Raw genomic sequence first — 25,458 nt, 5'->3', positions numbered from 1 at the left:
TTATGAAGTCTGCTAGTTTGACGAGATGATGCTTGTCTTGTTTTTATGTCGGTTTAGTCTCCAAAGGAGCCTTAAGTGTTCGGCAGTGGCGGCTGGTCAATAGAAGGCGCTAGCGTGCCACCCAACCACTCCCCACAAGGAGAATGATAGATCGTCACTGAATAGAGCGCTGAAGTAACGAGTCCTAGAACCCAGAAAATGTATTAGCATTTTAGCACCTCAGGTTTTATCGTCTTGAAGTCTACGGGATTTTTGAACATAAAATACATCTGGAAATTCTGAAATTTCAAGATTTGTCTACCAAAAAGACGGTTGCTAAAAACTAGCTAACTTGGACTACAGAGTTTGTCTGTAACACTTAACGTCATCACGCCGAGGTGAAAGCATGAAACTGGAGTTGGAAGCTCAGTGGTGTTGAAGTCAGTTGACCGTGGCGTAAGTCCTTCATAGCCGAATATTAGCATTTTACTTCTGCAAATCATGCACCTTTTCTCCGGGCGATTAGATGCCAGGTGGCCCTTGAGCTGAGGGTATTTAACTTCCTGTTTGGACACAAACCAGCTTTTATTTTGAAATAAAGTAAGGCCTTTCCTGTAGAGTGAAGGTTAGAACATGAAGTTAAGCACAGAAACAGGAAGTGGTTAGGGATCCCAAACTGAGGTCAAACAGCTCAAAGGAACGTTAACAAAGGTCAATGTGTGATGTCATAGGTCAATGTGTGATGCCATAGGTCAATGTGTGATGTCATAGGTCAATGTGTGATGTCATAAGGTGGATATTACTTTGGACTTGTCAGCTGAGCTGTCTGAGAGTTTGTTAAAGTGAAATGAGACATTCAAAGATGCAGCAGAGTCCTTCTTTTACATCACTGAGACTACAGGGAGACACTGAGGACGACTAACTACGGGGAGCCTGAAGGGACAAAAGGCCTGCGATCCATTCGATGGGGAAAAAAACATGATGCGATTACCGCTGACAGCCCTACATTTCACAAATTAGCATCAATACTTACAACAGAATCTCATAATAGCCATCAACCAGCAATGTCTGCATCTTCGGCCGTTTCATCCACATGTCCATGATCTAGAGACAGAAAACATCATTAAAACAGCTGATGATATTAGAACACAGTTTGCATTAGGTTGCCATATTAGCGTCTGGACTTTGAATTTAAAGGGTACTCACCCCAGTGATAAAAAAATAGCAGTTTGACAAAGCTGTCACGAGTTGGCCTGAAACATACAGGTAACCCATTGTGTTGTATTCAATGGGAAATGGCAGCTGTGGAACGGAGAAGAAACACAAGACACATAACATTGTGTGAACAACCAGATCAGGAGGATTTCAGGGGCGGTCCTCCTGACATATTTATACCTTTTCAGGAGTGCATGTGTGAAAACGGCTTCTGTGTGATCGGCTATCTCACCTTCTTATCTGACTTCTTATTGTAGGCCACTAGAGTGAAAATGATCAGGTACAGTAGGTAGACCAGGAAGTTGAAAAAAAACATTCCACCTGCAAACTTCTTCCACTTTGACTCCATCAGCCGGCTCAGAGGCTCCGTCTGAAGCATCTCATGACGGTTCTGAGACAAGACAGGACGACTTTAGGGATTAAACTCAACTACAGTGATGAAGTCATGCAGCTTGGATCCAGTTTGTTTTGATAAAGGTCATGAGTACAGAATAATAAAAGCTGCTGTGACTGGAGTCAAAATGCTCACAGGAATGCCATTGGAATAGACGAGTATCTCCACCACTGAGTTGTCCTCGTACGAGTCCACGGAGGCGAGGTCGTACAGCGAGGAGGTGACAGGCCCGTAAACCCACTGTGTGAACTTCCTGGACAAATGTTTGGTGTGACTCTCATCGAATTCCCTTTTTAGGATGTGTGAAAAAATCTGCAGACAAACAAAAGGAAAGAAAAATATTTAGTGTTTATTTAGATACATTTATTTTATCAAGCGTGACATAGTAGACGTGTTTGTGACTCAATGCCAGCTAGCAGGACTGAAGACCTCAATCCAGAACAAGCGGCAATTACCAGTGCGGTAATCCTCAAGTGCAAAAAGAACTGCAGTTCCTCGAGTGTCCACTAGAGGCTGGCTGCAGAAGCCCCGAAAGTCACATACACACCCATTCAAACAGGTCTGAATAGCTCATGTCTTGATTGGCACACACTGTGCAGCTCTGAAGGCCTCTGCAAACTGAATCTGTTTTTTTCATTAAGAAAAAATCTAATCTCATGTTGTTAATCATGTTTGCACACTGACTCCGAAACTATCATTTGTCTTAATTTTTTCCGGAGCAGGTTAAATTTTTTTGCCAAGCAGCATTCTCTGTTGTTAAAAAATGACGCCAATGTATAAGTGTAAAATCCTGCAGTTCATTCAAAAAAGCCTTTTTTTACAGCAGAGATTAACATGTTTACAGCCTGGTTCAAAAAAACAAATAGGTCTGATTAGCTCATGTCCCGCAGGTGTTTACCCCGATCTTTCCCGTCTTGGCAGCCAGTTTGAGAGGTGTCAGCCCCTTGTCGTTCTTGATGTCCTCCAGCTTTAGTTTGGGGTACAGGCTGGCAGCAGTCTTGAGGATGAAGTCATACATGTTGGTGACGAACTCTGTGTTTTCTTTGAAGTTCTCAGCCGCCACCACCACCAGGGCGTGCAGCACCGTGTTCCCATGAGAGTCCTTCACCTCAGGCTGCGCTCGCTTGTACTCGTTCAGCATGAGGAAGTTGACCACGTCGGGCTGGTTGGTGCAGGCTGCCAGAGACAGAGGCAGCTCACCTGAGGACAGACCAAGAAGAAGACGTGGTTTTTTGTGTGACTACATTCAATCAAAGTACACGTGTGATCCTTCACAGCAGAGCTCTGACACTGCTGCCAGACAATTCATGGTGCCAATAAAGTCCCTCTCTTCTGTCTTATATTTGTTTTCTACCGCTGATGTTTCAGAGACTAGAACTGCACACTTGCTCAAATGCCACAAATAGTTTTTATCCCATCACAATCACAGCGTTTCGACCAGAGGTCTTCTTCAGGTGATCATTCTTGAGTGCCTAAAGAAGACCTCTGGTTGAAACGTTGTAATGAAATAAAACGTTTTTGTGGCATTTGAGCAAGTGTGCAGACATATCTTCTTCCTCAGTCTGCTGTTTTTGCACCGCCCTGCACCTACATAAAGTGCGTTTAATGACCCCCTTGCTGAACGGTGCTGATCCAATGTGCATGGGTTGATATTAAATGAAGGGCCCATATACTGTCCCTTCAAGAGGCCCAGACATTTACTGTATGTGGGCTGGAACAAACTTGTTCAAAGACAATCCTCAAGTCCAGTGTGTGACAAAGGAGGAGTTCTGTTTGTCTTCTCAGAACACTGAATTAGCAAAACCCTCTCACATTATACCCTCAAATTATTTGTTCTGTTTGCATGATTATGACACAATGAGGGAGAAAAGCGCTGCCATTTTGCATGGAGGCTTAGAGGACATAAAGATCTTAGGAAAGTAGCGTCCACCACTGAACACTCTGTGGAGCTTCAGCACAGGCTTTTTAATTTCCCATATCTTCAAAGCGCTGCATGTTTAGGCTACATCACCTGACAACCACAGATAAACAGAGATATGAAGATAACCTGCAAGCCCGCTCAGATGACTCTCGTTTGCATTTGTTTGAAATATTTATCGCAGCAGCAGAACACAGTCCGTGTTTGGTGTTTAGGCTCCGACAGCAGCACTCCTCGCTGTTTTATTTTACATGCAGAAATATGAGAAGTGATGATATAATATCTTAAACTCCCCAGTCAGAGCCTGCAGGTGGATGCTGCCTGGGGTGGTGGTGGGTCTGAGCGTGAGTACTGGTGCAGGACCAGAAATCCTGCAGCTCAAATAGACGGCGTCATTGCATTGTGTGGTTTCAAGCCCCTGCAGGTTCATAAAGACTTTCCTGACTCCTGCATCTGAACAGGATCCTCCTCCCCGTTTGAGGAAACCTTTGCACACGTGCAGTATCACACATCAACACATGGGGGCGGTGTTGTCTTCAACATTATAGCCTTGGCTTATCAGCGTTTCTGATATGAATGTTTTGGCACATTAAGGCAGATTGCTGGGAACATTTGTGTCTTTGTTTTTAAAATAGATTTTATGTTTTTTTCATCAAGTAGTAGAAGATACTTGTGAGAAGTAAATTTAATCACTCAAAAGAAAAATGACATGTTGTGAAATGACCAGCTTAGAAAATAATGCTTTTGGTTACTTGTTCCCTCTTAAAGTTCAGGAATTAAGATGCCGGCGCACACAGACGCTGCGGCTCGGAGCTCTCCCACAAGATGCCACTTTCACTTGTGAAGACCCAGCAGCGACCTTCCCCACTCTCCCCTAGAACCAGAGACCCTCAACCCCTTCCTCCTGCATTTGGTGACTCTCTGCACCACAGAAGCCCCCTTCCACTGTCCCCTGGACCCAGAGGGTGAGGGACCCTCTCCCTCCTTTACACACTGACTCTCAACCTGTCTGTGCAATATTCCATCAGTATCAGCTCAGCACCTGTCACTTTATATACCTTTATTGTCAACATTTCTTGTTTAGAATAATTTGTATATTCTGTATATTGGCTGGTTAGTATGTTTTCTATATTTATCTACTTCTATCAGGCATCTACAGTTTTGCTCCAACAGTATTTAGTTGTACTTGCACAGTGACAATAAAGATATTTCATCTCATGCTAACATGCAGGTTCCTCACCGACAGCAGCGGCAGCAAGAACTCACCAAAGTAGAAGTTGGGTCCATCGTGAGGTTGGAAGAATGTCCCGCAGGCTTTGGTGTGGACGTCTGCTCCTTTACTGACCAGCAGCTTCACATAGGGGAGACTCCGCCTCTCGATGGCTATATGCAGAGCTGTCTGACCTGTCACAGTCACAAAGAGTAAACATTAAGCACCGTGTTAACAAAGTGCTTTGACAGAAGGCCTGGTCCTAGAACAAAATGACTTTGAGTGCATCTGAAATGAAAGGGGGTGCAGCAGCTACAGGGACCGGCAACATCAATGAAAGAACAGCGTAGGTGTTATGGGTCTGCATGTGCTCCCCAGGGAACAGACCGGTCACGTACTCCTGTCATGACCATCACAGTCACTGTTGTCTTATTAAAGCCTTGATTACTTATTGAAACAAACAAACTACAGTTATTATTTTGTGTTCATTCAATTGAGGGTGCAGAAATTTAAAAGGAGGGTGCAGTGCACCCTTTTGCGCCCTCGTAGAATCAGGTCTGTTTTAGATCAAAGCAGAAGAACCCAAACACAGAGTCGAGGCGCCATGACGGGAAAAGCGCGGCCATCTATAGTTTTAAACCTCGACTTTAGAGCGACCAGGAGGCCCCCACTTGAGGATCTGAGACTGTGGGGTCAAACCACGGTGTCAATGGTTCAGTGATGTAGCTTTGAGCCAGACCCATACGGGATTTAAAACATGACAAGTAAAGTAAAGTTTTAAAACCATTTCTAGAACTAACAGGAAAGAGAAGCTAAAATCGGGGCGATAGGTTCAATGGGGCAACCGGGCAATTGCCCAGGGGCCTGAGATCTGCAGAGGGCCCAGGGCACTAAGTGCATCGGCAAAACATCAGGTTAGATCTCGCTCCAGCCTCCCCGCTGGTGACACAGCAGCTTTTTTACACAGTGCCACTGCAAGCCGTCATACCCCTTCTCTGATTCTGTGGTAGTGGGGGCTGATACCACAGACTGGGAGATGTTTAAGCAGGCAGCCACCTACAACAACCACACAGACATTGTGTCAGTATTCTGACACTGTTACCTCCTACATTTGCAAATGTATTGCTGATGTCACCACCACCAGAACCATCACCACCCGGGCTAACCAGAAGCCGTGGCTGACAGGAGAGGTACGCGGGCTGGGGACGCAGCCTGCCTGAGAACAGCGAGGGCCAACCTGTCCAGTGGTATCAGGGAAGCCAAACGCAGCTACACACAAAAAATAACCGGTCACTTCAAGGACAGCAGAGACACGCAGAGCCTGTGGTGTGGTATCCAGACCATCACGGACTACAAACCCAAGCCACAGACCTGTGACAGCAACACCTCTCTGCTGAACGACCTCAACAGCTTCTTTGCCAGGTTTGAAGCACACAACAGCACGCCCCCACAGAAGACCACCCCCCCCTCCCCACGACCAGACCCTGTGCCTGACTGCAGCCAGCGTGAAGAGAACCTTCTCCAAGATCAACACCCGCAAGGCTGCAGGTGCAGACAACATTCCTGGCCGTGTGCTGAAGGACTGTGCAGAGGAGCTCAAAGATGTCTTCACGGACATTTTCAACGCTTCTCTAAGTCAGGCTGTTGTTCCGTCGTGCTTCAAAGCCACCACCATCATACCCGTTCCAAAGAAGCCCTCACCATCCACTTTCAATGACTATCGACCCGTTGCACTGACCCCCATCGCCATGAAGTGCTTTGAAAGGTTAGTCATGGCCTACATCAAATCCACCCTCCCCGCCACCCTGGACCCCTACCAGTTTGCATACCGAGGTAACAGATCCACCGAGGATGCCATCTGTTCTGCTCTTCACCCAGCCCTCACCCACCTGGACACCAAAAACTTATACGTCAGAATGCTGTTCATAGACTTCAGTTCAGCATTCAACACCATCATCCCTCAGCAGCTGATCGGCAAACTGGACCAGCTGGGGCTCAGCACTTCCCTGTGCAACTGGCTGCTGGACTTCCTCAGCGAAAGGCCTCAGACAGTGCGGGTCGGTGGCAGCACATCAAAAACCACCGTCATGAGCACTGGGGCCCCCCAAGGTTTTGTGCTCAGCCCCCTGCTCTTCACGCTGCTGACCCACGACTGCGCTCCATCCTTCAGCAGCAACCACATTGTGAAGTTCGCGGACGACACAACAGTGGTTGGTCTCATCTCCAACAACGATGAGACGCACTACAGGATGGAGGTCAGCCAACTGGCCACATGGTGCAGAGACAACAACCTCTTCCTGAACGTCGACAAGACCAAGGAGGTTGTTGTCGACTTCCGGAGAGTCCCCACTCCTAAACAACCCACTGACCATCGACGGTGCTGTTGTGGAGAGAGTGAGCAGCACCAAGTTCCTGAGGGTTCACATCAGTGAGGATCTCTCCTGGACAACCAACACCACATCACTGGCCAAGAAGTCCCAGCAGCGCCTCTACTTCCTCCGCAAGCTGAAGAGAGCACGAGCCCCCCCCAACCATCATGTGCTCCTTCTACAGAGGCACCATCGAGAGCATCCTGACCAGCTGCATCACTGTGTGGCTTGGGAGCTGCACTGCTGCCAACCGCAAGACCCTGCAGCGCACAGTGAAGGCTGCTGAACGGATTATCGGTGTCCCACTCCCCTCTCTTCTGGACCTCTACGGTACCCGCCTCATCCGCAAAGCAACCAGCATTGTGCGTGACCCCACCCACCCCTCACACAGCCTCTTCAGCCTCCTGCCATCGGGGAGACGGTACCGCAGCCTGAGGGCCGGCTCCACCAGACTGGGAAACAGCTTCTTCCACCAAGCTGTCAGGAAGCTTAACTCTCTCCCCTCTCTTCCTTCCCTCCCCTCTGCCCCCACGAACACTGGATGTTGAAACCCCCTCCCGTTTGCCACCAAGAACTCTGGAATAATAACTAATTATCAATCTGTTTAATGCACACTGCACATATTGCACAAGTTTACTTTTTCTTAAAATTGTATTTTATTTATTTTATTTACCATTTTGCACAATTTAGAATTTATTACTGTAAATATTATTTATCTTATTTTTACCTCATTTTATTTTTATCTTTCTACCTCATTTTGGTTGTATTGCACCGCGGGTCGGAAACAAACGCAATTTCGATTCCACTGTATGTCTGGCATATTTTGAAATTGACAATAAAGTTGACTTTGACTTTGATGGTGTCAGTGGGTTTGGTAGGTGACAGATTTCCGGAGGGGCACGTCTTTGTGTTACTTGTGTTGTAAGAAAACCGAACTGCTGCATTCTGAACCAGCTGGAGGCGGGAGAGTGAGTGTCACATGAGTAATGTAGTAAAACAGTCACAGTTGTTGTTAAAGTTTATTCACACAGCCGCTCTGCCTCACACACACAGTTTACCTTTGTAGTAGTCGTTGGTGTAGGCTGCGTTCACAAACTTCTCAATGTCCCCTATCTTCTCTGACACCTCGATCATCCGCTCCACCGTCTCGTTCTTGCCATCTCTAAGGTGCAGCAGGGCCTTCATCAGGGCGGTTTTCCCATAGGACTGATCTGCAGGTGTGACCACACATTCAGGACGGTGACAAAAGTACAGTTCACACATTCTTTACTCGAGTAGATGAAAATACCTGTGAGAGCGCCGATTGGACTCTAACTGAAGTCAAAGTGTTAAAACGAAAGGCTTTGAAGGAGGAGTCTTATTTTTTAATTCAGTGGTTGTTGAAAACTCTGGATGGCAAGATGGAAAGTGAGCACCAGATCTCGATGTCCACCCTCATACACTCACTGGTTTAGATGTGCGTTTGGTGTGTGTTTGGTTGTGTGAGTTATCGGTTACGAAGAAGAAGGATGCCTTTGTGCAAGTTAACGGTTATGTGACCGGCATTTTTCAGAAGATTACAACGTTAAAGGAGCAATATGTCACTCTGACACCTAGTGTTTAAAATGGGTACTGCAGTCCAGATTCATAACATTGTAGAGAGCTGTCTCCCCCCCTCCTCTCTAGAGTCGATGCTCACACAGGTCACCATGTGGTGGACACTGAAGCTTCAGTGTTTATCCAGCTCTGCATCGGTCTGTAAACCTTTCTGTGTTCTAACCTCTCTCCATTTTTCAAAAGCATCTCCAATATTGATCCTAGTTTGAGCACGTTTCTGCTCGTGGAGCTTATTAGAAACATGCAGAGGCTTTTTAGGTCGGGTACAATCACTTCTATCTGAACAACAAATCCAGAGCATTCAGGACCAGAATCTAAAGTTAGAAGGAGGACATACTGGCTGCTGCATTGTTGTCAGAGAAGCCAGCACTTCAACATAACATGTTTCCTTAATGATCATATAGTAAGGTCACTTTATCATCTCACTCACTACACATCTCACTGACTGGACCTTAATATCAGGTGTACATAGTGCCTGAGGTGTTTAGTCTAACCTACATAACCTCTTCGCTGTGTGTGTGTGTGTGTGTGTGTGTGTGTGTGTGTGTGTGTGTGTGTGTGTGTGTGTGTGTGTGTGTGTGTGTGTGTGTGTGTGTGTGTATGTGTGTGTGTGTTGCATTGTAGGAGGAGTCAAACTCACACAACGAGTCGGAGAGTTTCATCATCTTCTGGTGCAGGTAGAGGTGCAGGCCGTCCAGCCGGCTGGCGTCTCTGCTAGCTGCGGCTTCAAACAGTCTCTCTCTGGTAAACCTCTCATTGTCTCCCCCCCCGCTGCTGTTGCCCTCTCCTGTATCCACTCTGTGAACAGAAACAGACTCGAGGGTCAAAAAGGTCAAACAGCTTCACACTCCACATAGATCTCCACCGTGTGGTTTGATATCACACAGACACAGCGCTGTAATGAGCAATAAAAACAGCAGAGATCATATAAGTGCCTGGAGCGACTCACAAGCCAGAGCCAATTTTGAATCTGAGTTGAGGTCTGGTCTTCTCCATTTCCTCCTGGTAATCAGTGTCCATGGGAGCCTTAGGCGATTTCGGGCCAAATAGGGAAGAGGCACCTTCATCTTTCCTCTCTGCTTTGTCCCGCTCGTACTCCTCAGCCGTCCTGTTGTCTGTCTCCAGCTCAAAGGAAAACATGTCCGACTTCTTCATCTCGTCCTCTTTATCAAGTTGTCTGCGTAGAAATACAACTCATGTTGTCACACAGCAACCTACACATCCAGTCAAGTTTTTAAATTAGCCCTATGAAACAATTTCAATATTTCATCACGATTAATCGCTAAATTGCTCCAGTTAATTGTGATTAATCGCATTTCTGATGATTTCATGATTGAAATTCTATAATTCCATTATTGTTCACTGATTATTTGGATGTCACTTAAGCGTTTTTAGATCACGCTCATTCTGTGTTGGTTTACAGTATATGCAATGTGAAGCTACCAGCTAACTAAAGAGCACTAACATTAGCATGCTAACACAACAATGCACGCCACAGGTGATTGCAGCTCGAGCCGAGGACAATTGTGTCCGCTGCTTGTTTTAAACTCCTTTATGTGAACACGAGTGTAGGGGGTTGGAGGTGTGTCTCTGGAGGAGAGAGGAGGCTTCAGTATGGAGGAGGTGTGGCCAAACAGCAGTTCGTTTTGGTTTCATGCTGGTGCTCAAGGGCGACATCTACTGGATCAAAAACTTCAATGAATCGCGATTAACTAGTTAATGCTAACAGCCCTAATTTAGATATAATCAATATTAAAAAGAGCAAAAGAAGGGTTAAGATAAATCCATCCATCCCTTATCTAAAAAAACCTTTCCCGTTCAGGCTTGCAAGGGTCTGGAGCCGATCCCAGCTGTCATTGGGCAAGAGGCGGGGTGTAAACCCTGGACTGTTTACCAGCCAATCACAGGGCTGACATATAGAGACAGACAACCAGCCACACACATTAACACCTACGGACAATTTAGAGTCACCAGAACCTGACGAGCATGTCTTTGGACTGTGAGAGGAAGCCGGAGTACCCGGAGAGAACCCACACATACACGGGGAGAACATGCAAACTCCACACAGAGAGGATCCTGTCAGACGGGGATTTGAACCAGGAACCTCTTTACTGTAAGGCGACAGCACTAGAGGAGCCAAGGTTAAATATTCTACAAAATTTGAGTAAGCCGAGTAATAATGATACATGTTAACATAGAAAGGAGTGTGCTCATGTTCCACAACTTTTAAGGTCAAACTGATACTTTTTTTTTAAAGGTCACATATCCTCCTCCTCTTCAACCAGTGTAAATAAGTCTCAGAGCTCCTCAAAACATGTGTTTGAAGTGTCTTGTTCTAAATCCACTCTGATCCTGTATTTGATCATGTCTATAAACCCCTCTATTTCAGCCCTGCTCAGAACAGGCTGTTTCTGTATCTGTACCTTTAAATGTTAATGAGCTGTGTCTGACCACGCCCCCTCTCTGGAAGGGCTCGGGTGTCTTGGTCTTTCTAGCTCCATGTCCTATTGTTTACGGTGAGAAGGCAGACTCAGAGGGCAGAACAAACACCTAGCTGTGGGAGTGTCACCCACCTGGGGGAGGGGTTACTGCCCTTTGTGATGTCGTGAAGGGAAAATCTCCAAACGGTCTGTTTGAGCACACATTTTCTGAAAAGTGGAGCAGGTAAAAGACGGAGAGGATGGACTTTTCTCATCATTGGGGGGTTTGAAGACAGACTAGAGACACCGATTAGTGTGAGAAAAACATGGTGAAGAGGATTTTACAGAATATTTGGCCTTAGGGTGACATAACGTTAGCAGATGTGTTTTCTTGATTTCATTTCATTTTACCTTTATTTATTCTCGAGAAATCATTGAGGGCAAGCCCTCATTTACAATGACGTCGAGAGTACAATTAAAACGAATAAGAGACAAAAAAAAAGACAACGAAGACAAAATACATTGATTATAAGACCAGAAGAATAAGAAGTAAGCAGGTAACTACAGTTAATAACATTTACACTCGTGAGTACAGTGAACTGTGATCAATTTTTTAAATTGACCCATGGTAACCATTGTATTGAGTTTTAATGTGTTTTGTATTGTGTTCCAGGTGTGTGCAGCACAAAAGGTGAATGATGTTTTCCCAAAGTTCGTTTTTACATGTGGAACCGTTAACATTAGCCAGTCACTTGATCGAGTTTGATACTGATTATCAGCCCAGATTAATAAAGAAGTGATGTATGCTGGTAGATTACCCGCAAGTGATTTATAAATAAATAGCAGCCAATGCTGTTCACGTCTAACTGTTAGTGAAGGCCAACCACCTTTATCGTACAGGATGCAATGATGAGTGGAATATTTGTCACCAGTGATAAATCTGAGGGCGGAGTGATAAACTGTGTCTAATGATTTTAGGGTGGAGGCAGAAGCATTAAAGTGCGACTGTGACTTGTTGTGAATGTGGGTCTTTCCAGTACTGAGTCAGTGATCGTAGGGACTCTTCAACCCCGGGTTCAGAGCCATCTGAAGGTCGTTGGGACGACCAGGAGAATAAACACGTTTAAGCTGCACAACATTTTTTCTCTCCTCTTGTCTTTGTCTAATTTTGCAACACGAGCTGCTGTGAGAATGTATCAGCTGGGCGGGACGCCTGTTTACCACAGGGGATCACCTCGCAGGCCTTTAAGGGCACTGCAGACATATTTTCAGACATGTGATGGTTGCCCCCTCAGTGACTAACAAAGACTTGTATTTAGAAGAAGAAGATTTCCATGGCAGCCAAACACACAACTCTTCTCTGCAGAAAAACCCGATCGGTCACACTACAGTTAGTAAGAGGATGAATCAGAATCAGCCAGTCAAATAAATAAGAATATTTCTGCAGAGTTCAGATAAACCAAACTAACGGGTGGTTGCCGAGAAAAGGAACCCAGTGTTTGGTGTCTTCTTGTTCCCTATTTCAGCCTGGAAATGAGGAATCAAGACGCCGCAGTGGAAACACTGATTGCCTCGTGAGCGTCATGAGAGGAATGAACAGAACGGAAAGAAACAACGAATGAAAAACAAGGAAGTGTGAAGGTCTTATTTTAGGTTTCTGATTTCACTTCCTCATGTAGAGGTTTCTAGACATGACTTAGAAACACGTAAGTGAATGAAAGATGTCTTTTAAATCCTCTGTGTGTGCCGGTGGTCAACATGTATTGACCATGTATTATTCATGCTTGTATTGATTGAGAACGACCTACAGGCAGACATGTTTGGATGCAGAATAAATATAACACTGATGTACAATAATAAATAAAGATGCATTCTTCCCTCTGTTTGCATGGCTGTATGTTCAAATGTATGAAATCATAAAGCACCAAGAAGCGTTGGTGCAAAGAGGGAAGAGATTAATTCTCCAACATGTTGGCATCATTTTCCTTCTATCAATAACAAACTAGAATAAAGAGAAAACACAGGATGATGTACTCACCAGAATGATGTCCTCCTGTTCTGGATTAGTTTCCTTGTTTAAAATAACAAACAACAGAGCAGAGTGTGGAGATGAGTGTCCAGGAGAGATGCTCTTCTGGAGTGGCGTCCTGAGGAGACAAGATTATCCCGGACAAGCCAGAGGGAGATCAAGTGACCCGCCCTAGAGAATATCAGAGCACATTATGGAGCCTTGAGTGCTTAAAAGGATGCTGGATTGACCATCTGACAGCAAAAAAAAAATACCACAAAGGATTCCCCACAGATTAGCAGTGAATTATCTGACTTTAACACAAATGTGCTCACAATGAGGACGTCAGAGGCAACGCTCAGAGCACTTACAGCCCAATGAAGTGAACTGCTGGAGAACGTGACCTTAAAGAGCACCACCACTTTACAAACATCATGCAGGAGGTATAAAAGCTGATAACTGGACACTCACCGTTTCACATGCAGCTGTTCTCGCACACCAGTGGCTTTCTTGTCTTCGTCTTTAATTCAGTGAGGCGTCTTTTTTTAGTCCATAATGCTGCTGATATACTTCCTGTCTGTCTAAGCTGCTTCTTCTTGGTTTCATTTAATTGCATGTATGTGTGTGTGTGTGTGTGTGTGTGTCTGTGTGTGTGTGTTTGGTCCTGTGACTGTGTGGTTGCAGAGTCAACACTGTACCAGCGTGAACGACATGAGGCCTGATGATTTCATTTCTTAAGATCACTTCCTGTTTTCACCCCCTCAGAGCACACACATGCCTGCAAGGTGGTGACAGGATGTTTATAACGTTTATAACACAATGAGCATCGATCCAGCACCCACTACATCATCATCACAGATTAAATAAAGGCCTGCAGCTTCCCTCCAAAGTTCATTGTCTACATTTTATTCACACACTGTGCTCTCAATTCAAATTTACAATCAGCTGCTAAATCAGTGAAAAGTTCATTTACATTTTTTTTTGTGCCTTTAATTGAGAGATAGAACAGTGGATAGATTCAGAAATCAGGGAGAGAGAGAGAGAGAGTGGGGAATGACATGCGGGAAAGGAGCCACAGGTGGGAGGAGCTTGGAGGAGTAAAGCCTCCATACATGGGGCGTGCGCACTAACCACTGTGCCACCAGTGCCCCACAGCTCATTTACATTTAAAGGTACAGACACAGAAACAGTCTGTTCTGAGCAGGGCTGAAATAGAGGGGTTTATAGACATGATCAAATACAGGATCAGAGTGGATTTACAACAAGACACTTCACACACATGTTTTGAGGAGCTCTGAGATTTATTTAAACTGGTTGAAGAGGAGGAGAATATGTCACCTTTAAAGCTTTCTCTAATAATAACTGAGGAAAGTACAAGAAAAGGCTTCTTTGCATTTAATTTTGGTTTCGTATCCTTCTTTCTCACCACTACCATGAAAAGAGCATCAGATCAGCAGAAGCAAGAAAACACCTGCAAAGGCTGCGTGTTAAAACGAGGTGGACGAACTCCTCGAGCTAAATTCACACTGACAAATGCAAAGAAGAAAACTACAGACGACTTCAAGATGGAAGACTTTCAATCAAGGCAAAGAAAAGCAACAATCATCCTTATTTAAGCATTGATTAAAAACAGAATAATACATAAACGTTACAGTCTCCCTCCTGAAACTGGGAAAAATGAGGTTTAGTCCTGGACTCAGTACATTGATAATTTGGTTGTAGAAACATTTTCAAGTTAGCTCAAAGGACATTTTAAGGATCTTTTAACTCTGAAATATTTTAAAAAATAAAAAATGATTCTTAGAAATGATGCTGTATAGATGAAGTAATGTTGTAGTCAAGAGCAATCTAACCGAGACCCAGACATACCCGAGACCAGAGTGCTCAGAGACCGAGACAAGACCAAGACATTCAGGGATCAGGACTGAGTCAAGACCATAACTATCTCTGAAAAATCATCATCTTGTGGTTAGGGGGCGTGTCACTCACTTAGACCGTAACACCGGGAAGGCTGCGGCCGTAACCGGGGGATAAAAATCAGAGCAATTAGACCACAGGGGACTGTTTGAAGAGGTGGAGAAAGGGGATAATATGTCCTTTTTAAAGTCCGGAGTCTGTCAAGTCTGAGACCTTCAAAAAGTGGTCTTGAGACCGGTCCTTTGTTACCAGATTAATAAGTTCTCCTCCTCTCTTTTGTCCAAATCAACAATCCAGTGAGCTGGAATGAATCGTAGATCTGCTGCATGCTCAGAAAGTAAAAGTATTCCTTCCTGTTAAATATTCTTCATAATAGCTTCAATCATTTGGTCCTCAACGTTTTAAATCATCAGAAGATGTAAGACTGCAAAATCTGAGACAGCGCTCCAGCGTGACAGGTTTACATAGAAGTCTAGTTCAAAGTAAGTCACAGAGGAGCATGGCCACGCCGACAGCAGAGTCCGCGTTTTGTCCGTACACCACCGGCTGAGGAAACGCCTTCTCCACTTCCTGTCTCAGCACCTCGTTCCGGGCAAGAGCGCTCCCACAACCCACAATCCTGCTCACGCCCGCCTGCTGCAGCCGCTCAGCAGGCATCATGGCGGTGATGTTGTCCAGCACTCCTCGGCACAGAGCCCTGGTCACATGACCCAGAGACAGATTGGCGGTGGAGATGTTGGTCACGTGGCCGAGGCAAAGCGGGTCGTGTCTCTCTCCCAGGACTGTGGGACTCACCCTCAGGTCGCTCGTTTCCTGATTCAGGGCGCAGTGGATCAACTTCTCATACAAGCAGACATCGCTTAGCTCTGCACCTGCAGGGAGGACCAGCTTTTTAGTATCGACAATTTAACGTTTTTGGCATCAGCGTGCAGTTAAATCACTTAGAAACACTATATCTCTCTCTGGACACAGAACATTAAGAACTTACTCACAGGCCCCGCCTTCCTCAAATAACACACCCCCTCCAAACGTGCTCATCAGATAAATGATAAACCTCTGTTCTCTGCAGTTTGTTTCCTCCAGTTATTGTCTCTCATGCAGAATGAACAAACTACTCTGCAGTAGGCTGCTATCAGTTTGGTGGGAACAGTGCGACGGCTTCTTGGCCCATCAGCAGCGGGCAACAGGACGCAGGAGTCGGTTTCCGCTGCAGCTCGTTCTTTGTTGTCAGTTTGATGTGTACCTGTCTGAACTCTGACACGTTGTCATTAGGATTTATCCCTAAAAGTCTGAAACAAACGCTCAGATTATCTAACCCCTCCCCTTGAACCACCCACGTACCGAGCTCTTTCATCCAGGCGCCGAGCATCCCCACAAATGTCGCCATCACGTTCCCTCCGTTCAGTGAAGCCGCCACCGCCAAGTACGAGTCGTTGAAGTGAGGGAAGTAGGCGACGGAGGAGGCGGGCGGAGGAGAGTCTGGAGGTTTGAAGCCAGCTGGCATGGCGAAGGTCAGCTGAGCAGAGGTGCTGATGTTAAGAACTGCAAAAACAACAGAAGAAAGAATGTGATCAAGGTGAATGAATGAAGAGTTTACAGCATGGCATGAGAGAGAGGGACGACACCTGAAGCATAAGGTGTTCTTTTTCTGCTCTGAAGTTATGTACATTACTCATGCTTTAACTACTGATGGATGCAACATGTAACATACATATGATTAAATACATGCGCTGCATTCACTGCATCAAGTGAAGACATGTCTGCACATCCGGTTTCACCTGCGTCTGTGTTCGCACTCATGCAGGAGTAGACAGAGCACTGGAAGTCTCCCAGGGCAGCAGCTACAGGTGTACCAGCAGGGATACCATGCCAGTTAGAGCACGTCTTCCCCGCAAAGCCCCCAGACGGCACACACTTTGGGAGCAGGTGCAAAGGGAAGTCGGCTTCCGTCAAGCTGGAGCATGCAAACACACATACACAGAGCGAAGAGGTTATGTAGGTTAGACTAAACACCTCAGGCACTATGTACACCTGATATTAAAGGAGCAGTATGTAGTGAGTGAAATGATAAAGTGACCTTACTATATGATCAGACATTAAGGAAACATGTTATGTTGAAGTGCTGGCTTCTCTGACAACAATGCAGCAGTCAGTATGTCCTCCTTCTAACTTTAGATTCTGGTCCTGAATGTTCTGGATTTGTTTGGACCAGAGAAGGTAGACGCTTTTAAGGCACCCCCACACTGCCGTTTTGGACGACCCTCGGTTTGTCAGATATGAGAGCAGTTATCAGGTCAACAGGTGTTGCAGTGATGGAAGCGGGCAGGAGAAGTGGTTCAGATAGAAGTGATTGTACCCGACCTCAAAAGCCTCTGCATGTTTCTAATAAGCTCCACGAGCAGAAACGTGCTCAAACTAGGATCAATATTGGAGATGCTTTTGAAAAATGGAGAGAAGTTAGAACACAGAAAGGTTTACAGACCAATGCAGAGCTGGATAAACACTGAAGCTTCAGTGTTCACCACATGGTGACCTGTGTGAGCATCGACTCTAGAGAGGGGGGGGGGGGAGACAGCTCTCTACAATGATTAGAATCTGGAATGCAGTACACATTTTAAACACTAGGAGTCAGAGTTACATACTGCTCCTTTAGAGTAACATTAGGCTTCATTTAATGTATCATATTACCTCCTCTTGCTAACTCGCTCTTTTATGAAAGCTCTCTCTCTGTTTCTCCTGTACAAAATGTAGCTCCACTTTTTCAGCTTTGATGTTTTAATGGGCTGATAAAGGTTGTTGAGGCTTTTACTTGTGACCAGATCACACAGGACTCATGTTAATATACCGAGTGTAAACAGGCTGATATGGTACAGAACTGTACTTAGTGTTTAGTTGTTTCTTTTTAACACCATCATGCACAAACTTTGGAAAAATTTAATGTATTAATTATTTGAACACAAGTCAGCCAGTAAAGAAAAGAAGATCTGCATTGTTCAGCACAGACATTGGTTGTTGTTAAACAAACACATCACATACATGTTAGTGTTCCACTGGTTGGACGTGGTGTTGAAGAAGCCCCAGCTGGCTGCATTCTGAGGTGTCATCACACACTCTTCCAGACCACACAGCATGGACGCCACATAGTCCTGGATGGTTCCTGCCACTGTGAAGTCCTCAAGGAACTCCGGCCTGCAGCAGAACCACACATATTTATGTAGTGAGTACAAATATCCATCAAAGCTGGGGAAGAAGGCTCTACATGGAGGAACTTTAAAGGCAGAATGTGCAACATGTTCCACATAAATATATCAAAGATCGAGTCTATCCTGTATAAATGTCTCTCTGAGTCATGACTGTCTACAATGAGGGAGAAGCTCGAGTCCCGCTGGCTGTGTTGTTGTCAGAGCTGTGTTTACATGGACGGCCGGCTCCTCCCCTTGTGTATAAAAGCTTTTTAGTGAAGGACTAGAGAGAAGAAGAAGAAGATACTCACTGATTATTTAGATGTCAAGTAAGAATTTTTAGATCACCATCATTCTGTGTCAGTTTACATGCAATATGAAGCTACGAGCTAACTGAAGAGCGCTAGCATTAGCATGCTAACACAACAATGCAGGACACAGGTGACTGCAGCTCGAGCAAAGGATGATTTTGTCTGTCGCTTGCGCTTTATGGTGCTTAATGATAGTGCGCTCTAATTCAGAACTCCTTAGTGAGAACGTGAGGGGAGGGGGGCTTGGATGTGTGTCTCTGGAGGAGAGCGTAGGCTTCAGTGAGGAGGAGGTGTGGCCAAACAGCGGTTTGCACATTCTTCCTTTAACAAGCGTCTGCTCACCTGTTCCTCGTGTACCAGAAGATTGTTGCACAGCCAAACCCTGAGGCCACGCTGAGATGAGAGTCTGGCTTGGGAAGAGAGGACAGGAATTGACTGCTGCAGCGTCCGTCCTGCCAGGTGATTAGTTGACTGGTGTCTCTGGGTGTGAAGAATTCCATGTTCGACCAATCACAACCTGCAAGGAGGCAGCAGACAGGAACCATTCAGCAAGATAAGTCATATTCACATTGATGGTTTTGGTTTGGTTTGAAAACATAAGGATACCAGTTGTGTTTTTATGATGCCAGACTAAATGCATGTCCACCTTTAGATGCAACCAGCAGAGGGCGACATGGTGATGCAATGTGCATCAGCCCTGCAGAGCTTCTTCTGAAGGAGGAGTGTAGTATTCTGTCTCCTTTGTTTGTTGTCTGTTAGGTGAGATAACATGCATTCTCTACGGTGGCTGGGAAGTGCAAAGCAAAATGACAAGTGGCAGAACACTATTAACAGTCCCCAAACAAATTTACAAATGACAGAATCTTGACAGAAAGGCAATGTACCAAATGTCGGAATTGATGATTTTAAAAGTGTAAAAATGTTTTTCAAAATGTAAATTTGTCTCAAATTTTGTAAAAGTGTTTTACACTTTGTAATTTTGCTTTGCACTTCCCAGCCACCGTAGATTATCGAACCCCTGCAGATGATCCACATCGCAGCAGTGTGACTAGTCTTCAACCTCCCGTGAACAACTGCGGTCAAGCCAGCCGCTCCTCGAGTTTACATGGTGAAGTGAGCCGCCCCTAAATGTGAAGTGCTCACGTATTCTGATCTTTATGGTAAATGCTCCGGACTGCAGAGCGAGCAGGAGTAACAGAGAGAGAGAGCGATTTTGACCCGTTATTAATCTCCTTTTCCAGACAAAAGTGATAAATGCCAAAGTCTTACCATAAAAATGGCTATGAGATACACGTGTATGAAACGGGAGCAAACAAAATACTGTTCCGGGAATAGCTTGGGAGGTCGGTGAAATTAGTTTGAGAATAATACTGCGAGTCTGCGATAACTTCCGTTTTTCAAAATAAGGTGTTTTCCTGGGAAAAAAATATAAAAATATATGTTCTTCCATAAGTAGAAAATTATTCTGATATGGTTGGACTTAGTACTTCCTATACTACATGCACAGGTACTATGAAGTACTTTTACTGTGTACTTTTTGAGAAATCCACTGTCAAAGTCCATTATAAATCACTATAATGAGTCTTTTTTATGATGTCATATAAAAACAAAATCTTCCATAAGTACATTTAGGTACTTTTACTGTGTACTTTCTGAGATAATACAGCACAATAATGAGCCTGTTATTTTCTCAAACCCTGGGACCCTTTTCAAAAAACTGTTAATTCATATTCAAAAGTTGTTCTATACATTTACATAGGCCTACCTTTAACTTCATAAATACATGTCCTTTAACCTATTATTTGCCATCATAACCCACAACATTACAATGTGTATTAATTATAACGATTTTATGTTTTAACAATAATTAAACTTATAAATAGACATTAGTTTTACCCTATATGTTCTGTTTAGCTTTTGAGTGTGTGGGTTTGTTTTTACACTTATTTTACCTTGACCCTTATTTTTACCTTGAAAATCAGAAAGCGTTAAACTCATAAACCCCCTCTTCCTCTCCTTGTTGACGCGTTGAGGAGGTGATTTGCGCCGAGGACTTGACGGACGGAGAGGACTTTGTGTGCGCAATTCGGCGGAGAGCTATTTTCTCAATAAGTTTGTAGAATATTTGCGTATAGGCTACCAAAGACCAATGTGGAACCAATGATGACAAATCGTCAAGGGTAGGTTTATTCTAAATAGTTGATGTTAATGTTCAACAGAGTAGCAGATGACAGTTGTATGCTAACGCTTTTTCACTTCAAAAACCAATGCTGACATATTTCTTGTCTTTTTGTATCCTATAGAGGCAACATAACATATTAATGAAAAGTTTTGTTGTATAACTGATAAACTTATTTTAATCATATTCAATCTAACACATCTAAACAAACTACAGCCTCTGAAAATGAGTTCACAAAATGCAGCTTTTCATAGTCCCCAGAATCATTGGTTTCTTAATCTTAATCTTAATGAATCATTGATTTCTGTATGCATGGAAGCTGATGGGAAACTGAGTGACAGACAGATGGCTATAGGAGCAGGGGGAGTCTGAGGCTATCTGCTGAGTGGATAGGATGATCAGAGTTCAATTGTGGCATCATCAGAATTATTTTTCATCACCATGTATGTATTTACAAATAAAATGTTTTCAATTGTGTTTGTTAGATGACAATACAAATAAATAATATCAGAAATATGAAAAGAATATGCATTTCTGCTATTGTAGAAAAAAAGATTTGCAATAATTGGGAGAATAGAAATCAGGCTTGTTGTAGACTGTTTCTTGTAGTTATTTGTGATGAGTATATGCCAATACTAAGTCTTCAGATAGGTCCTAGATACCGCTTCACAATGCACATTGAGTACTTTGGAGTTGATTTAGTCAGTCCAATGGATGTTGACAACTGAATATCTCTGCAATTCATAAATAAAAAGAAAACCAACATTCAAGATGTTCCTTCATTTATCTCTAAATGTAAATGAAACGTGTAAAATAACAAACATGCTCTCAAGACCGAAGCCTTAACGCTGTTTCAAGGTCCTCTCTCCTTTGAATCCATGGATTTAGTGTTGATTGTTTCAATAAAAACTTTGCCTGATTTAGCTTAAGTACACTCAATCTGCAGTTGAGCTCATTGTTTGCTTCATATTGACTTTTATTTGAGCTACTATCGTGAAAATTTCAGTTTTAAAAAGGGTTAAAAATGTAATGGCAGCCAGACAAATTTTAAGGAGCCATTTAAAGTTCTTGTATGTGTTTACATGTTAAAAAAAGTTTCAATCTGGTGTATAAACCAGCTTCACCAGAATTAGCATTAGTATTATTGTCCAAGTAGCAAATGATCTTAATCCTGATCCAGTTAACAAGCTACATATAATTTTACAGAAACAAAGCTGCAAATAAACTTAAAAATGTACACATTATGTGACTGAATATAATTTTATTTTCTGCCAGTGTTTGACATGGACAACCACTGTGCTATGTGCTCGACCTCAAAGCCCCCAGGATCAGGGCCTGAAATGAATACTCAAATGTATGTTGACTTCTTTTAAGAGTTAATTTTTATAGTGTTTAATAAAAGTTTATACAGTGACAATAAGAGGGTTATGAGAGGATTCTAGATTTAAGTTTAGTCAGTAAGAGGACAAAGGATTTCCAAACTGGTTATGGTTTTCCACCTTGAAACAGGGTTATTGACTCTTCAGAATCAGAATAAAAGTACAAGATCTCCTGCTGACAGCTTAAAAAGAATAAGATAAAAATATAAAAAGCAAAAAAAAAATATATAAGAGAATATAAAACACAAAATGTGCAATGGAGGAGTTGTGCAGATATGTGCATGATTTGCAGTCTAAAACAGAAAATATATAAGTCCAGTGAGCGTTAATGTAACGCATCAAATCAGTTTCAGCCTTCACATTACTGTCATGTACTGAGCTCAACTGTACTTTTGACACAAACCGTGTGTGAAAAATACCATATCAGAATCATTTTCTACTTATGGAAGGATTTTTTTTACAAGACATCAAAGTCAGAAAAAAAACTCATAGTGCTTTATTATGGACTTTGACAGCGGATTTCTCAAAAAGTACACAGTAAAAGTACTTCACAGTAACTCTGCAAGTAGTCTAGGAAGTACTTAGTCCAACCATATCAGAATCATGGTGTACTTATGTAAGAAAATATATATAATTATTGTTTTCTCCAAGAAAACCTTTTTTTTTTTTTAATTGTGAACATCTTATTTTGAAAAACGGAAGTTACCGCAGACTCGCAGAATTATTCTCTCACTAACTTCCTCGACCTCCGAAGCTATTCCCTGTACAGTATTCTGTTTACTCCTGTTTCATACACGTGTATCTCATAGTCAGTTTTATGGTAAGACCTAGACATTTAGCACTTGACGTCATCGCTCTCTCTCTCTGTTACTCCTGCTCGCTCTGGAGTCCGGAGCATTTACCATAAAGATCAGAATACGTGAGCACTTCACATTTAGGGGCGGCTCACTTCACCATGTAAACTCGAGGAGCGGCTGGCTTGACCGCAGTTCTCACAGCCGTTATTGCACAGATGACCACACGGTGCGTTCAAGGACAGGTAAGAAAAGAGGAAGCTTTACCGCTCTTTGCTTTCCAGAATAAAACTCCGTGCATCTGCCCGGACAGCCCGATGCTGCTGACACGCTGCAGCTTGTCTCTGGACAGCTGGCCGACACATCTGTTCAGCGCCTCCACTATCCGGCCGGGATCCTGCTCTTTCGCCTGCGTGAGATGGAAACATGTTGCAATCACACCTCAGTCAGTGACACAGGTAGGTTCAGCAGGCTGTGTGTTTATCGCTCACCTTTATCCCGTTGTTGGTATTGTCGCTGATATCAGACGCAGTCGGCAAAGCGTGACTCTCAACCACCGATCTGGAGTCAGTTTCTAACAGGACGGCTTTCACTGAGGTTGTTCCCACGTCTAAACCGAGGATGAAGGCAGACATGACTGCTTCACGTACTGAGCGTTCAGCCACTGTCATCAAACAGGGCAAAGTCAACAATGCTGCGTTTACGTGCAGGAAGGCAATCGGAGATTAGAAAACTAGTTCCATGCAGGAACATTTAAAAGAAAAACAAGACCACAATAGTTCCAGCGTTTGCAATCGGCTTTAAATCAACCTTATTTTAATTCCTGACATTAACTTGAGTAAGATTAAGATCACTACTTTGAGGGATTTTTATAATTCCTTACTGAATTTAAATATTATTTATATTTTGAGAGAAACAAAATAGGAGGGATTCAGCATTTTTTTAGTCAGGTGAAACAACGAAGAAGGTGCTCTCTGATAAAAAAAAAATAATAATAATATACGGCCTGTCTCGTATTGACGCCTGTCCCAAATAAAGGCAGGGTCATTTCACTGATAAGGATAATAAAAGTTTGGGCTATTGATTGAAGTTTAAAAGAATCACGCTGCTTCAGTCAGTAAATTGAAAACAACAGACCAGGCAAGAAATTTGGTTGTAGTGATGGACTTTTAAAAGCCTTATGTCCCAGCAGGACATTGAAAAACTTGATTTGATCTTCAGTTGACTTCATTACTGTTATAGTGTCTTTACAGGTCTGCCTAAAACATCAGTCAAACAGCAGTTTCTACAAGATAATTATATTTTACGTACAATAAAATAGCTTGTGCCCACAACATAACATTTTTCACTTTTTTAGAATTCAGTGGCTCTGTATTCTCCAGCCACAGCTGGCCACAGCGAGCCAGATTCCAACAACAACTGCTTTATGGCAGCTACGGTAACTCTCAAGGTATATATCAGCCAAGGGAGCTCAGCTCCACTATTGTAACTGCAGCCTACATCCCCCCGGATGCCGATGCAAAAGCTGCTAAGAAGGAACTTTACACAGCTATCAGCAAACAACAGACTGCTCACCCAGAGGCTACATTTATAGTTGCAGGTGATTTTAATCACTCAAACTTAAAGACAGTGCTCCCTAAATTTCACCAGCATGTTTCCTGCAATACAAGAGGAAACAAAACTCTGAATCGTGTTTACACAAACATCGCAGGAGCCTACACCACGACCCCCCTCCCCCACCTGGGACAGTCGGACCACCTTTCTCTGTTCCTCGTCCCCAAGTACTCCCCACTCATCCAACGTGTGAAGCCATCAGTGACAACGATTAAAGTGTGGCCAGCGGGGACAGACTCTGTACTTCAGGACAAGTTCCATCACACAGACTGGAGTATGTTTGCTTCTCAGGCTACCTGGGGCTCTCACACAGACATTGACACCTACACCTCTTCTGTGCTGGATTATATCAATACCACCATCGACAGTGTTACAACATGGAAGCAGATCACCACGTACCCAAATCAGAAGCCATGGATGAGCAAGGAGGTGCGTCTCCTGCTGAAGGCCCGCAACACCGCCTTCAGATCAGATGACGCAATGGCCTACAGCGTGTCCAGGGCAAACCTGAGGAGGGGCATCACAAGGCCAAGCACTGCTACAAGCTGAAGGTAGAGGAACACTTCTCCAACTCCGACCCCAGACGCATGTGGCAGGGCATCCAGGCCATCAGTGATTATAAACCCAGCAACTCCACCCCACATAACCACAGATGTCTCCTTCCTGAACGAGCTAAATCACTTTTATGCTCGTTTCGATAGAGACAACAGGGAGACGCAGACCACGACCAGACCTCCTGCAGACAACCAGCCCCCCTCACTCACCTCCACAGACGTCCACGCTGCACTGAGCCGGATCAACGCTCGAAAGGCTGCTGGTCCAGGCGGCAGAGCAGCTCACTGGGGTTTTTACAGACATCTTCAACCTGTCCCTCGCCCAAGCAGCTGTGCCAGCATACTTCAAAGCCACCTCCATTGTCCCAGTGCCAAAACACTCCAGCCCGACAGGCCTGAATGACTACCGCCCTGTAGCA

General features: G+C 44.0%; 2 protein-coding genes and 1 long non-coding RNA gene across 4 annotated transcripts in view; 1 reads left to right on the top strand and 2 right to left on the bottom strand.

Annotated features, from left to right (window-relative positions):
• LOC132988689 (uncharacterized) overlaps window positions 1-930 on the top strand; it is a 124,940-nt gene extending 124,010 nt beyond the window's left edge. Inside the window, exons 2-3 of the long non-coding RNA XR_009675847.1 lie at window positions 562-710; window positions 751-930. This is a non-coding gene — a long non-coding RNA (uncharacterized LOC132988689). The remainder of the gene's footprint in view (window positions 1-561; window positions 711-750) is intronic.
• Window positions 1-25,458, bottom strand: part of trpv1 (transient receptor potential cation channel, subfamily V, member 1) — a 127,076-nt gene that overhangs the window by 6,413 nt on the left and 95,205 nt on the right. The window contains exons 1-11 of one of the 2 annotated variants that reach the window (XM_061056217.1): window positions 13,581-13,754; window positions 13,140-13,301; window positions 9,631-9,858; window positions 9,322-9,479; window positions 8,144-8,296; window positions 4,773-4,910; window positions 2,487-2,788; window positions 1,724-1,900; window positions 1,427-1,585; window positions 1,186-1,281; window positions 1,013-1,083 (exon numbers count right to left, since the gene is read on the bottom strand). In XM_061056217.1, the coding sequence (XP_060912200.1) occupies window positions 1,013-1,083; window positions 1,186-1,281; window positions 1,427-1,585; window positions 1,724-1,900; window positions 2,487-2,788; window positions 4,773-4,910; window positions 8,144-8,296; window positions 9,322-9,479; window positions 9,631-9,836 (1,460 nt within the window). In that variant the 5' untranslated portion in view covers window positions 9,837-9,858; window positions 13,140-13,301; window positions 13,581-13,754. Of the gene's footprint in view, window positions 1-1,012; window positions 1,084-1,185; window positions 1,282-1,426; window positions 1,586-1,723; window positions 1,901-2,486; window positions 2,789-4,772; window positions 4,911-8,143; window positions 8,297-9,321; window positions 9,480-9,630; window positions 9,859-13,139; window positions 13,302-13,580; window positions 13,755-25,458 lie in introns of those variants that run through there. The other variant, XM_061056218.1, reaches the window with a different exon arrangement.
• shpk (sedoheptulokinase) lies at window positions 15,046-23,544 on the bottom strand. The gene is made up of 7 exons (XM_061055855.1): window positions 23,363-23,544; window positions 23,139-23,280; window positions 18,862-19,036; window positions 18,063-18,215; window positions 16,805-16,980; window positions 16,368-16,568; window positions 15,046-15,898 (listed from the first exon to the last, which is right to left on the bottom strand). The coding sequence occupies exons 1-7, from the start codon at window positions 23,540-23,542 to the stop codon at window positions 15,504-15,506; spliced, it is 1,422 nt and encodes a 473-aa protein (XP_060911838.1). The 5' UTR covers window positions 23,543-23,544; the 3' UTR covers window positions 15,046-15,503.

The sequence above is a fragment of the Labrus mixtus genome, chromosome 14, assembly GCF_963584025.1.
Source record: "Labrus mixtus chromosome 14, fLabMix1.1, whole genome shotgun sequence".
Taxonomy (NCBI): domain Eukaryota; kingdom Metazoa; phylum Chordata; class Actinopteri; order Labriformes; family Labridae; genus Labrus; species Labrus mixtus.
Note: the sequence above shows the minus strand (reverse complement) of the source record. Positions and strands in the feature narration are given on the sequence as shown.

Coding starts and splice junctions, on each gene's coding strand:
- shpk (XM_061055855.1), bottom strand. CDS start 23,542: ATGACAGTGGCTGAACGCTCAGTACGTGAAGCAGTCATGTCTGCCTTC. Junction 23,281..23,362: donor ATACCAACAACGGGATAAAG/GTGAGCGATAAA, acceptor CATCTCACGCAG/GCGAAAGAGCAGGATCCCGG. Junction 16,981..18,062: donor AACCAGTGGAACACTAACAT/GTATGTGATGTG, acceptor TGCATGCTCCAG/CTTGACGGAAGCCGACTTCC.